The following is a 14,045-nucleotide window of genomic DNA, read 5'->3' as shown; positions in this document are numbered from 1 at the left end:
TTATTTACTACAGAACGGGACAGATGCACAGAGGATTAAAGGGACAGTGGGAGTAAACCGCACATGAACGAGAAAAAATGGACGAGCCTTCAAATCAAAAGACTCCGTGGCTTTAATACAGGAGAATTCATCCGTTCAGGAGAGTGATGGGAACAGTCTTACAGGAGAGCACTGTCCACAACAGTCAGAATAAGCTTCGTTCTTCAGATAGAACAAAAACTAAAGCTTTGGGACATGCATCAAGGTAAGAAGTAAAATAAATAAATAACTGTAAATTAAATTCAGGTCAATGTTTTACTTGCATGCCAGGTCATCCATTTATGATGAAATAACTTGGATAAGTGAACATCTTTAAATTTTTAACCTCATATTGGTGATTTTGAATGTATGGGCTGTACTTCAGCAATCATCCATTTATTTCTGATCTTGACCAACCTCACTTTTTCATTGAAAGCAAGAAAACCACAAAGGTGCCTTTGCATCCACCACCGAATAGTGGCATCAGCCTGTCATCTGAACCTGTAAGTATTTGTGTGTAAACTTATATAATAATTATATAATAATATAATGATAATTCAATTTAATGCAATTAAATTCACCACACACTTTTCATGTAGTGTGTAATAGAGCTGTATGTGAATGTAAAAGGTCTGCAAAGTGCAGATAAACTGAGTTAGGCTATTAGTCACATGACTAATCATATATTATTATAATCATGCATTTATTTGGTTTCATGTTTCATCTGTGTTCTTGTTGATACTGGACTTCTGCAATGCACCCACTTACGTCATAAATTACATATACTCCAGTTAATTTGCAGCTTGATTTTGGCCTTGGCACGATGTTAGCACTGGCCCGACAGTGGAAAAGTGGCTAAAAAGAAAACCGATTCTGAACTGAAATGAGTCGTCTGTAATTCCAGTCTCGCTTCCTGCTGAATCTGCGTAGGTTTGTAACAGATTTGCATAATGCCAGTCTATGTTCTTCATTGGCTGTCGTGAACAACGTCTACTTTGACCCTCAAACACTGTAGTTTATCTGAGACTGGAAGAGTTTGGTTCGTGTTGTTCATGTGGAGAAGACGCTGTTTTCTGCTGACAGAGCAAATCCACTTTGGCCCTGTTTACAGCTGGTATTAAGAAACATTTTGGTTGATCGCATTACTAGGGTCGACACTAGGACACTAGGGTCGCTCACGTTTTGAGCTTGTCCACTTTCAGCCACTTTTGCAGAGGTAGTTAAAAATGCATTCGACCGGATTGCTATCATAGTGTAAACGCTCATGTGTTCAAACAGCCACAAATGAACGTCTTCTCTCCGTCTACTGACCGAATGCGTAAAGTTTATGGGAAGCACATTGGCTTTTGTCGGCTGGAGACCCAAGTTTGGTTTGAAGATGAAAAACGTACCAAGCACAATGTTCTCTCACCATTCCTGATTTCTAACACACACTCAGCGTGTCAGAGTAGAAACGAAAGCTGCTGCTCTCCGTACGTTTTCCGTTGTCTCCGGTCGCCTATTCACATGTGAATTGAACGAGCTTATTTCGCCTATTAGCTCGAAAGATCTGATAAAAAACATACATTTACCCGCCCATAGACCCTCCCCTCGAAGAAATCAGGACAGAAGTGGTCGAAAGCAGACAGAAGAAACAGGAACGTGTCTCCCTCGTCTACTTGTGATCCGATCCACCAAAACGCTTCTTAATACCAGGTCAAAACAGGGCCATTGATACACTTCTAAAGGATGAGATTGATACGGTAAAACTGACACCATCAATACTGTTCGTATCACTGTGTATCAAGTGCTGAGGAAGAGCTGAAATTCAGATATAATGACGGGCGTTTGGTTTCCAACACAAGCTGTAGAGGTCGACCAATCACAACAGACTATCTGACCAATCAGAGCAGAGCATGCTCTCGGAAAGGCGGGGTTTAGACACTGTATTTGGATCCATATGTGGGGCACTTTAATAGAACATACCAGTAGATATCAAACGCATCATGTGAAGTATAAGTGCTTTTTTCCCTTTGTGTCTACAGGACTCTCAGCAGAGGTTAAGAAGGACAAGACCTGACACAATGTTGATCATGGCGAACACCACAAACAGGTTAGATACGGCACGTTGATCTATAAATGTTGTATTTTACAGTCTACATGTTACTAGAATTAATTATTACAATAAGACAAAAACTAGTGGTTCAACGGACCACAAAACTCACGGTTCGGATCATATTACGTTTTTTGAGTCGTGGATCGGATCATTTTTTCGGATCAGCAAGAAAAAATTACATTTTGGGGATGGGTAACTTTGCTTTCCATTTATTACTTCAAGCACACTTTAAGTAGATACTCCAATACCACATTAAAAACTACTACCCTAACTAATAAAGTTCAGACATTATTAAAGGCAAGTGAGTAAAAAATAAGAACAAATACACAAATCACAAGCAACTGTAGTATTGATTTTAGGTACAGAAATGTAATTATTAAATGTAAAATAACACTATGTTCACTGTATACATTTAATATAGATTAATCTATGTAAAATCTGTGTAGTGTAGTGTGATTAATATTAATGACATATAGACAACAGCAGGTGTTTATAGGCTACTGTCACTTTAAGACCGAATGCACAGATCCATTATAATGATGCACATGCTTCTCTTGTTCACTTTCTCTTGAGACATAACCGACTGTGTTTACAAGAATACTTGCCGAGACTGGTATTTTGTGTGTATTTGTCCATCCAAGTAGCCTAGAAATCTAGACGCACCCTAGCGGCAGCAAAATGTATTTTGCAGCCAGGGCAGTCTAGCAACTCTCCATTGACTTTCGAGCTGCAAAAACCTAAATTGGGTCAGGCCAATCACGTCGTGTATAGAGTAGGCGGGGCGGGCTTAACATAATGACGACAGAGTTGCGACGTCACTTGACCTGCCACTTGAAAACAAAGAATGGCGGCTGCTGCTGGCGAACATCTTTTGAATCGGCTTTGTCCGCGACTCTGGAGGACTTGGAGTTAAGTTTTTCTTTGAGAAAAGAGCATATAACGGCACTTAAGTCATTCTTAAAAAAAGGAAGATGTGTTCGTAGTTTTGCCGGCCAGATATGGCAAAAGTTGAATCTATCAACTAACGTTAGCTCCGCTGTTGGGAAAACGCTCTGGTTGGTTGAAGCGCTGTCCTATTGCGTGCAGAGGGAATTTGAAAGACAGCCGTTTATCCCGCCCCTCGGATTGAGTCGTGTCTATGGTGAGTTGCCAGACCCAATATCTTGATGTAGGTCTGTCTGGCTTGCCAGGCTACCATCCAAGTGCATGAAGATGCAAAAGAAGAATCAGTTCGGAGTTTGTGCGCTCTCTGAAAGTACCGAATTAAATTCTCTTTTGCCTCTTCTAGCACTGGAATGGTTTAAAATCTACTGAATGTGCAATCTAGCAAGACAAAACACATGCAAATTATAAACTTGCATAAGACTATGGCGGTTAAACTTTAAATTAATCTGCAATGCATGCGTACGGATCAACAACAATCCGTTTAACCCCTAACAAGAACATGTACATTATTCATGTCAATACATGAACACTTTAAAACAAAGTGTGTCCAGATGTTATATCATTTACTAAGACTTGACTTTTGGTTCCTCAAGGCAACACAACTCCAAGATCAAATCTCCCGCGACTTCCAAAAATGGACAAAAGGAGAGGCGACAAAAACAAAACAGCAATGGTACAAAAGAGATTGGCAATGGTGGCAGAGGTAAAAGCTCAAGCGTAAGGCCTGTGAAAGAGCAGAGAGAAGACGAAGATGAAGGCTGCACGCTGCAAAGTAAACCCAGAGAAGAGGACAGCGCCAGCGACCTCTCCGATTCTGAACGATATTCAGTGTTTCCCGCTGAAATCTCTCTGCCTGACCTCGACCTGCGAGCAGAAGTCATCGATCCGTCGGACTTTCAGACCTCCAGACCTGCACAGGACAAGTACAGAGGATCCTATCCAGATTTCTTACCCCCTCCTTTCAATTCTTGGAGCCTGAAGCAGTTAGCAGTGTACTTGAACACTGACGGCAAGAGCGTTCCTCGGCCCAAGCCCGTCGGGAAGCTCGAGAGATACCTGGACCGGCTACTGCAGATTGAATGGCATCAGATCCAAAGTGTCCAAGAAGACAGTAGCAAATCCAACACCCCGATGCCTAAAGTTCGCCACTCGTCTTCTCATCTCAGCCTCAGCTCTCCTAAATGTATCCTCCAGTGTCAGCGCGCGTTCCCTTTAGCGTTACTCTCATCTTTAGCCACCCGTCAGCTTTCAAGCTGCACTTGTCCACAATGCCAGAGCCAGTATCTCATCTTGAACGGATCGTGCCGCTCTCATGCCTTCCATCACCACACACTCCTGGAGAAGAAGCGTCAGGCCTCAGGTTTGCCGAAACGCAGCAGCAGTGAAAGCAGAGCTCATCCGACGGAGTCGAGACACAGATCCCGGGAGCACAGACTCAGCGATCCTCTGAGCGAGAGCAGCCACTGGAGGCGCATGCAGGCCGCTGGGAACATTCGCAATCCGGCGGGATTCACGTGCAATCCTGACCGGGCCACAGCAGCCGGTGTGTGCAATGTGAAGAAGAGAAGGCCGGGGGAAAGGAGTCGCTCCTGTGTCAGCGTCAGGGAGATCGGCTCTACGGCGCAAGGACACGGTGAACAGTGGAAGAGCTACGAATGCGACTCCACGCTGTCCTGTGCTGCAAGTGCAGAGGGTTTACAAACATCCAGAGACTCGGCAACTCGTCGACCGACCAGGAAGCAGAAACACGTCGAATTTGTCACAATGTAACTGGCTGGGAAAACACTTTCTGTAAAATGAATGAATTTCAATGCATTTGATAAGAAAATATCAAACCAGGTTATGTATTTTCTGAGAAATCTGTGCAATGACATTTACTGTAGGCAACTGATAACTATGTTCATCACATATATGGACATGACGTTTTGCAAACAGGAAGTTGTCTTCATTTCCAACAGTATTGATTTATCATTTAAAACCTTATAGTGAGATGTTTTGTACGGTGGCCGAGAAGGGTCACAACACAAACAAACGCCACAACAACTACATATTCATAAAACAACTTCGTCGATTTCACATCACGTACGCTGCAAATATTCACAGCACGAGCAAATAGGGAAACGAACTGCAAACTGCAAAGACACAACGGAAATGTTTCCAGGGGGGCCATAATCAGTGACGGCTACAAGAGGTAACTGTTTCTCTTTTATTATGACAGACTTGTCGATGTGCTCTGATACCGAAGTGGTTTTGTGTGTTTTCAACATATTAAGTTATTGTCCCCATAACGTATTAGTCCATGCAGATAATTGTTAAACGTTCTGCCAACGTTGTTAGCTGGAAACTAGCTGGCTAGCTCGCTTCTGGTCACTAAATAGATGCATTACCGGCGTTTGTACATTGTTGTCCTGATATCTGAACTATTTATTTATTTTTCAGATTGAAATGTTCTGTCCGTTTTGTGCTGCAAACCACTTCGGTATCAGAGCACATCGACAAGTCTGTCATAATAAAAGAGAAACACCAGAGAATGTCTAATAAGGCCGTAGACGGGCTCTGGAAACACTTACCTCTTGTAGCCGTCACTGATTATGGCCCCCCTGGAAACATTTCCGTTGTGTCTTTGCAGTTTGCAGTTCGTTTCCCTATTTGCTCGTGCTGTGAATATTTGCAGCGTACGTGATGTGAAATCGACGAAGTTGTTTTCTGAATATGTAGTTGTTGTGGCGTTTGTGTTTTCTGAATTTGGAGGTGTTTTCTGCATATGTAGTTGTTGTGGCGTTTGTTTGTGTTGTGACCCTTCTCGGCCACCGTAGTTTTGCTTTAAAGATTGTAAATGATATTTGGTGTGATGTTTTTTATTTTTTTTTATTTTTTTTATCTAATGCAATGACACCAGGTGTCATTCTCTTATTGTGCATACGCACGGATTTGTGTACGAATGTTTTCATGAACAAATCATGATACTTTAAATAACTTTTGTTCTAAATTGTATTCAAAATTTACGAAAAATGTAGGAACAACTGACGTACGCAAAAATCGAAAAACTCTGGGTGGTCTTACACTATACATATACATGTACATATTTCATCACAAACACACACACACTAACCTACCCATCACAGAAAACCTTCTGCATTTTTACAGTTTAAAAAAACATCACTTAGTATGATTTATAATCTGTTTTCCTGATGGGGACCAAAACATGTCCCCACAAGGACAAGGATTTAGGATATTGGTGTGGACTCTGCTATTCTTTTATATTTAGAATGATTTACGTCTTTATCGTATCGTTCTCGCTGTGAACGGGCCTTTAAGCCTCTTAAGTTCAGCACAATAATTTTGTCTGTTTATGACAGCATTATTTTAAAAATGAACACTATACGCATGCTGTACCCCATGTTTATTTTTGTTTAAAATATTATTTTTAGTAATTGTTCTTTTATTGTTGCTGTGTAATAGCAATATACGCCTACATTCATTACTCTGTAGCAAATTTTATCAGCAGGTAAATAAACAAAAAATATTATTTATTTTTTTCAGCAATATGTCTGCAGATTATACAGATTATTCTGTTACAGTAATGTGTGTAATGGTAAGACTCACTGTTAACACTGAAATAGACCATTACCCTCAACTTGACTGTCCCAGTGAGCAAAAATCAGACATCTTACATCATATAACTTAATTTTGTTCACATTCTGTGCCTGATTCAAAAGTTGAATGTGTTGGCCATAAATAAAACATGTTTGTAAAGCTCCTCTTGACACGGGAGGAGTTTGTAATAGTAATTCCAGATGTTTTGGGAACAGATTAATTTCTTACCATCACTACTGCTACAATATAAATAAGTTAATATCATCTACTGTAAGTAGAAATCATATTTTGAATTAGGGAAGAAGTTGTCACAAGGGCGATATGGCATTGATGGTCAATGCTTGTTCAGTGGTTTTGAATTCTGAATACCTCAAAATTGTTTAAAATCGGGATATTTTTATGAATGTTTTCCTCTTAACTAAAATTCAAAAGAACAGTTAAAACCACTGAAATGCGTTCAGACGAGACTCATGCTACCTTTTACATTTAGTTTTTCCCCCTTCAAAATATTTTGTGATTCATGATCGTTCTACTGTTTAAATTTTGTTTTACAATTTATTTATATTTTTTTGTTTCAGAAACAGTGTTCTGTTCAAATAATTGTTGTGAGAACAGAGGCCATCATAATGAAAAGGTTATTCATTTATACATGTATGATGTGATGGATATGTCTAATGTTTCATGAATGTAAAATATTTTGATTGTTAAAAAAAAAAGAAAATAAATTGTGATTATAGTCTGGTCAGAGATTTTGTTATTTTTCGACACTATTTTAGCTAATTATTTATTTATTTATTTTTCACTGATGTTACAACCCTTAATTAATGTATAAAATAAAATAATAAAACAAAGAACAAAAGTCGAGTTATCCATTATGAATAGTAGGCTAATAGTAAGTAATAATATAAATGTTAATAAATAGGCCTACTTACTACTTTTATGGGGGGAAATGTACTGAGACGAATTGAAAACTTATTTTGTTTTTGGGAATGACTCTGATGGTCTTCGGGGTCTTTTTAACCCGCAAATGATTAGCTGAATTTTTTAAAAAAAATCTCTTTGTCCAAATGGCATGAAACTTTGTACGACTCTCAACCATTTCTAGATCTACAACAACAACAAAAAAATTGTAATGATATCTGTTTTTATGTTAGCGTGAAAAAAATAGTGACACTCATGGTCTTTGGGGTCCCCAGGGACCCCAGGCAATAACAAGTAATTTTGTAAAAGAATAATAGTTTTTTTGTTTTTGTTTTTGTTTTAACAAATGTAATTTTACTCTGTTTATTAATGTTTTTACTCCACATTTGTGTAGTTTTTGGAGGATTTATGATATATTTTAAATTAAATAGGTTTTTATACAAAAATTATGTAAAATTCACTTTATAAAAGACCCACATTTCTAAATTTCATTTATGGGGATAACATGGATAATTTTACATGGTTTAGTGTAACATTTTTGCCCATATTTTGGAAAATGTAGTTTTAAAAGTAAAAAAAAAATTTTTTAGCCACTAGATCCACAATATGCTATTTGCTATTTGACTAACTGAAAAATATATTTTCACAAGTTTTTCCAGTTGGATTCATATCTAAATATTATGAAATCACAATTCTAACAATAAAAATGACTTTTTTGTCAAAGTTTTTTAAAAAATTTACTAAAAAAAAAATAGACAAAATTCATCATCAAAATCAGAAAAAAACGCAGAACACACATAGACAGACATAAAAACAGTGCTAAAAACATTCACAATGCAAAATTATCATGCTCTCACACACACACACAGAGGAAAAATTTGTGAGACTATAAAAAATAAAAACTGCTCTCTTATAAACTGCTCTCTTATGTCACATAAAATAGTCCAAAATGCGGAACCACCACAAAAATAAATTTGGTGACACTGACACATCGACAATGTGAACACACACACACACACACACACACACACACACATACACAGAGAGAGAGAGAGGGAGAGAGAAGGAGACAAAAGTTACTGCTTTATTTGCTCATTTGTTATGCTGTTCAGTTCATTGCATTTTGATGTTCATGTCATGTATTTGTACTCAATATATTATATAACTGTACATACCTCTTCTGTTACAGTTAGTAACTGAATTGTAGATTACATTTGTACAATTTTATGAAAAAAAGAAGATTGAAATAAATGATAAACTCTAAAAACTCAACTTTGATCTTTTTTAGGTTTGATTCTAATCATAATGTAACATTGATTAAAAAAAAATTCAGAACAAAAAATGCTAAAACTTAGACAAAAAATAAGTCATTTTTATTGTAAGAATTATGATTTCATAATAGTTAGATATGAATCCAACTGGAAAAACTTGAAAAGATATCTTTAAGTTAGTCAAATAGCAAATAGCATATTGTGGAGCTCTATAGCCATCTAGTGGCTAAAATGATTATTTTTTACTCTTAAAACTTTTTCAACTTTTTCCAAAATATGGGCAAAAATTTGGGTCTTTTATAAAGTGAATTTTACATAAAAAGCTGTTTTTGTATAAAAACCTAAAAAATGAAAAACATTTTTTAATGTATTTATATAAAATTTAAAATATATCATAAATCCTCCAAAAACTGCACAAATGTGGAGTAAAAACATTAATAAACAGAGTAAAATTACATTTAACGTTTTAAAAAAATAACTATTATACTGTTACAAAATTACATGTTATTGTCTGGGGTCCCTGGAAACATAGATATCATATGATATTTATGCCTGGAAACCCCAAAGGCCACGAGTGTCACTCCAAACGAAGACCATCAGAGTTAAATGAACTGTAATATTTTCCATAGTCAGTGAAAGTGGAAAAGTTAAATAGCTATTTTTGTGTCCCTCGTACCAAGTCAATTGTTCTACTCATTGTTATTTACAAATGTCAGTAGGATTTATGTTAATGGAATGAATGTTAATTGTTGTTACTTGCAAAATATTAATAAAAAAATAAAAATAAAAGCTTTTTTGTAGCGAAGACGAAGGTTTACAGAAATTATTATCGAAAGCTTGCATAAATTTGCTGAATTCGTAACCTTATACTAACATACTACTCTTCCTATCTATTTTTCCCATATCTTTTTTTCTATGACAAAAATTCTAAGAATAGTACCGGTATGCGGTTCCGAAGTCAGCGGCTAGCAGGGCGGAACTGAAACTGAGCAGAGCTTGTTTCCGTCATCAGCCGAGCCTATTTTTCCAGCGCACAATATACAGAATCGTCAAGCATGGACGAGAGTGCACAGCAAATATTGGAGAATTTGACTGAAGTAGAGGTTGCAGCAGAAGACATACTTGCTGACAAACAACAGGTACGTATGAATTCATATATTTGTTGTAGTAGTCGAATGTATAAGAAGAAGAAGAAGTGTGGCTGAAATCGGGTAAATTAATGAGTCGTCGCTTAAATATTGACAGATTGTGGATCTGGATTTGCGGAGAAACAGAAATCGAGAAGCATTCAACGCTTTACGAAATCATTCCTCAAACGGCAAGTCCCAAATATTGTTCATATTATTATTACATGCGGTATTCGTCTGTCAGAAAATGAGATCTCATTGTTGTCCGACAGTCCATCTTATTTTATATGTTGCATTTGCATTTATATGTTCAGTATCGTCATCCGTTACAGGTGTTCATAAAATAGGGTTACATGTAAGTTATTGCTGTAGCTTCTACACAATTAGTGTCTGTATTTGATAAGCATTAAATCTATGTTATGAAATATATTACATGATGATTTATATATACAGTGTAAGTGTATATATTAATTTGTTCAATTGCTTAAGTTTCATAAGAATATCTTATATTTATTTAATAGGAATAGTCTTAATTTTAAACCAAGAAGAGAAAGTTATCATGACCCTAATCCTCAAACACATTTGACCTATTTAATATGTTATAACAGCCCTATAAGATGGTACCCTATAGAAACTCAACGCTGACGCATATATGATGATCTAAGTTGAAAAGTTGATGATCTCAGAAACCAAACAAATGTCCTCTACAGATCTCAGGAGGCTTTGCCTGATATTATCTGCACCATAATATTATTTAAACAGCTTATTGCTATTTGCCTCTGAACATGACAATAATGTGTACTCCAATCTAATCTAGACAATGTTAAGGTGTGTTTTGGAAATATGTTCATCAAATTCCCCCAAGAGCGTGCCAGATCCATGATCCTTAAAGGTGAGCATGCCCTCTTTAACCATATTTCTGTCTTAATTATACATTCTCCGTGTTTACTTTGCCTCTGGCTGTTATTTGTGCTCAACAGACCAAGAAAACCTTGACAAGGAAATAAATGACCTCCGCAAACGACTAAAAGCAAAAGTAAATCGTCTCAATGAGTTACAAGGTAGAGTTGCCTTACCATCCTGATTCATTGATACTTTGGCATAGGGGTTTGAGATATATATTTTGTCTACGATGATATCATAATTGTTGTTTTAATGATGTGCAATCTGACATTATTGAGTATGTCCCTAACTTCTCAAAAAACAAACAAAAACACACCTAGAAGAGTGGTAAGGTTAGGCTTACTGTGTGATTTACTCTGTTAAAATGCAGTAAAAATGAGTATGAGTATTTGTCTTTTAGGATATATTGATATCATGTGATATAGTTAAGCAGTCACACAAAGAGTGCAGTTTTTCCCCCAAATATAAGCACAACTTCAAATGCAATATTGATTTCATACAAATCATTCAACAGTAGAGCTGCACGATTAGTCGTTAAAATATCACAAACACCCATGTGATATCATTCCTACTTGGAAAAGATTAATCTGTCCATTAAACCTTGGACAAGTACAGTCGATCACAGCCCAGAGAGTCATAGTTATGAAACAGCTTCACTAAAACAGTCTTTTCAGCCACACAGCATCAGTATTTCTGTTACAATATTTCAAGTTATCATAGAATAACTGGGATAAACGTTTATAGTTAGGATATAAACACTATGTCTATGGAAGCGATCAAAGAAAGTAACGACGCTTCAAATACCGATTGTATCAATTACATCGTTACACCAGTAGGTGGCGACAAGTGACTGTTAAAAATGTGTTTGTCATTTAATCATTCATTCAAAAAACACTGATTCATCCAGTAATGAAACAAGTGAAGTTTATGAGTCATTGAATCAGTCATTCAAAACAAATTTTAGTAACACTTTATTTTACAGTGTCCTTGTTACATATGTTACATGTACTTACTATAGTAATAACAGTAAATTATGCATAATTACATGCAATTAACCTTAAACCAAACCCTAATCCTACCCTAACCCTATAGTAAGTACATGTAGTTAATTAATATTACTCGGCACTTAAATATATAATTACACTGTAACAATGACACCTTAAAATAAAGTGTAACCCAAATTTATTAAATAGTTAATTGAAATGAATTAAGCATTTTAAATACACTGCAGCAAAAAACAATTTGACAGAACCTCCAGTAAATTCCTAGTTTTTTGTTTAGTTCAGAATTGTGATCTCTATTTGAAACAAAAAAATCGTGATTCTCAATTTATCCAGAATCGCGCAGCTCTATGCAATAGTTTAATAAGAAAATAAGTGACTTACATTTTGGACACAATATTGCCTGTTTTTGCTCTATTTGGCAGACAGAGCTACGGCAGAACTGTTCGCATCTCTGAGCAACACACAGAAGTTTCAGAACTGAATGAATTAGTCTTTTTGAACGAATCGATTGAATTAATGACTCTGATTCGCTCATTAACGGTCACCTGCCACCACCTACTAGCAGTGTTAGTTTCATATTAAAGTATCTTTTCAATTTTAAAATAATTTCATATACAAACAATGTTTTATTTTTAAAACATCAAAACATTATTTCTGCATTTGTAACTAGTTAAACACATTCATGTCCCTCTGATCTGCATTAAACTGTCTGTGTAAACGCATCGAAACGCCACTTCAGATGCCGCTCGTGTGTTTTCTCACAGTAGAGTGAGATAATATTATTCTAATTTAATTTATTGATTAAATGTAATAATTTGATTATAAATGATACGTAGGCTTCTTTTAATTAGCTAAGAAAAATTGCCTGTTATAAAGGTAAAAATGCAGATAAAAGGTAAAAATTAATTAGAAATTTCTGTCACTGCTGGGAACTAACAACCACACAAAATATGAAGAATATCAAAAACTTTGTGAGTCAGCCGTCCTAAATCTGCCGAGACACCAGCGCTATATCGTCTGATCCTCATTATCAACAAAATCACAGTAATTATCGATATATATTTTTTTGTCAATATCGCACACCCCTACTTTGGCACACATTAAACCCTCATCTTTAGGTCAGTGTGTAGTAAATATCTACTTTATAAATATAACTGACAATGTCAAAAATGTGTCAGGTTACTGTCATGAAATATTAGTAGATATGTGAGCATCTGATATTGTGTGTTTCTTCCACAGGGAAGCCTGAGCTGACAGGATATAATCTTGCTCCTCTGAGCAATGATGAGATGAAGGCAATTAACAGCCTCATTAAGAAGTGATATCCTGTTCCTCAGGCAGTCTTCATTTGTTCTGAACCAGCGTGACTTTAGTGACTCAGCAGAAGACCAATGCAAGTGTTTCTCTTCTTTCTTTCTGTGTTTGGTGGACTTCTGGTGTCAGACTCACACAGTCATCGTTCAGTGCTTTTACTTTGATTGTGTTTAAAAGCCTTGCTTATGTTTTGTGGAATGAGAAACACTGAAAACTGTTGAAGAGCGTAAGACAAACACAATGCAGATTCAAACTCAAATTCAGTACTTGTCAGCAGTGTCTGAAAACCCTTTAACATCCTTGTTTATGGTGTTGTTGTAAAATGTTTTGTTTTTACTCAATAAACTCAATGTTTCATCTGTAGCTCCGCCTCTTCTCATCTCTGTGCTCATTGTGTTCTGTCTTCCGATTTATGAATGAACTGCTCGTTTTAAAGTCCCCCTGTGGTGAAAGCTTTTAATGTTGTTTATATGTCTATGTGGTGTGTTTAATATGCTTTAAGACAAACCATGTGTAAATTCATAAGTCGACAGCATTGCTGAGTATTTTCTCCTTAAAACTGCAGTGAACCAAAGACAGTCTCAAAAACACGCTTTGAAATCGCTGGTGTTTCTGACGTCACAAACTACCTTGTAACCAATCAGATCAACGTGTGATCGTCAACCAGTGGATCTCTGAGCTGATTGAGTGAGTGGAGGCGGGGCTCATTTGCATACCGCGCATACTAAATGAGGCAAGGGTGTCGAGTTACATTCAAGATATTTTTAAGGCATGAAGAATTTTTTTTTCAGGGAAAAAAACATAAAATATGTAATTTTAGTGATCAAAGATGAGATCAAAGATTATTAAA

At 36.4% G+C, this 14,045-nt stretch overlaps 2 protein-coding genes across 3 annotated transcripts; both read left to right on the top strand.

Moving 5' to 3' along the window:
* Positions 1–110: 110 nt before the first annotated feature.
* Positions 111–5,082, top strand: fam217bb (family with sequence similarity 217 member Bb). Of its 2 annotated transcripts, none has more exons than XM_084101986.1 (4): positions 111–244; positions 459–521; positions 2,043–2,110; positions 3,652–5,082. In XM_084101986.1, the coding sequence occupies exons 3-4, from the start codon at positions 2,082–2,084 to the stop codon at positions 4,826–4,828; spliced, it is 1,206 nt and encodes a 401-aa protein (XP_083958112.1). In that variant the 5' UTR covers positions 111–244; positions 459–521; positions 2,043–2,081; the 3' UTR covers positions 4,829–5,082. The 2 variants fall into 2 exon arrangements, with proteins under 2 accessions (XP_083958112.1, XP_083958111.1); XM_084101985.1 differs by having other exon boundaries at positions 117–244; positions 455–521.
* A 4,748-nt stretch (positions 5,083–9,830) lies between these two features.
* Positions 9,831–13,558, top strand: pdrg1 (p53 and DNA-damage regulated 1). The gene is made up of 5 exons (XM_084101988.1): positions 9,831–9,986; positions 10,093–10,165; positions 10,792–10,866; positions 10,955–11,035; positions 13,121–13,558. Exons 1-5 carry the CDS (start codon positions 9,903–9,905, stop codon positions 13,201–13,203), a joined length of 396 nt encoding a protein of 131 aa, XP_083958114.1. The 5' UTR covers positions 9,831–9,902; the 3' UTR covers positions 13,204–13,558.
* Positions 13,559–14,045: the final 487 nt, after the last annotated feature.

The sequence above is a fragment of the Abramis brama genome (assembly GCF_963993115.1).
Source record: "Abramis brama genome assembly, chromosome: 23".
NCBI classification, from domain to species: Eukaryota; Metazoa; Chordata; class Actinopteri; order Cypriniformes; family Leuciscidae; genus Abramis; species Abramis brama.
Note: the sequence above shows the minus strand (reverse complement) of the source record. Positions and strands in the feature narration are given on the sequence as shown.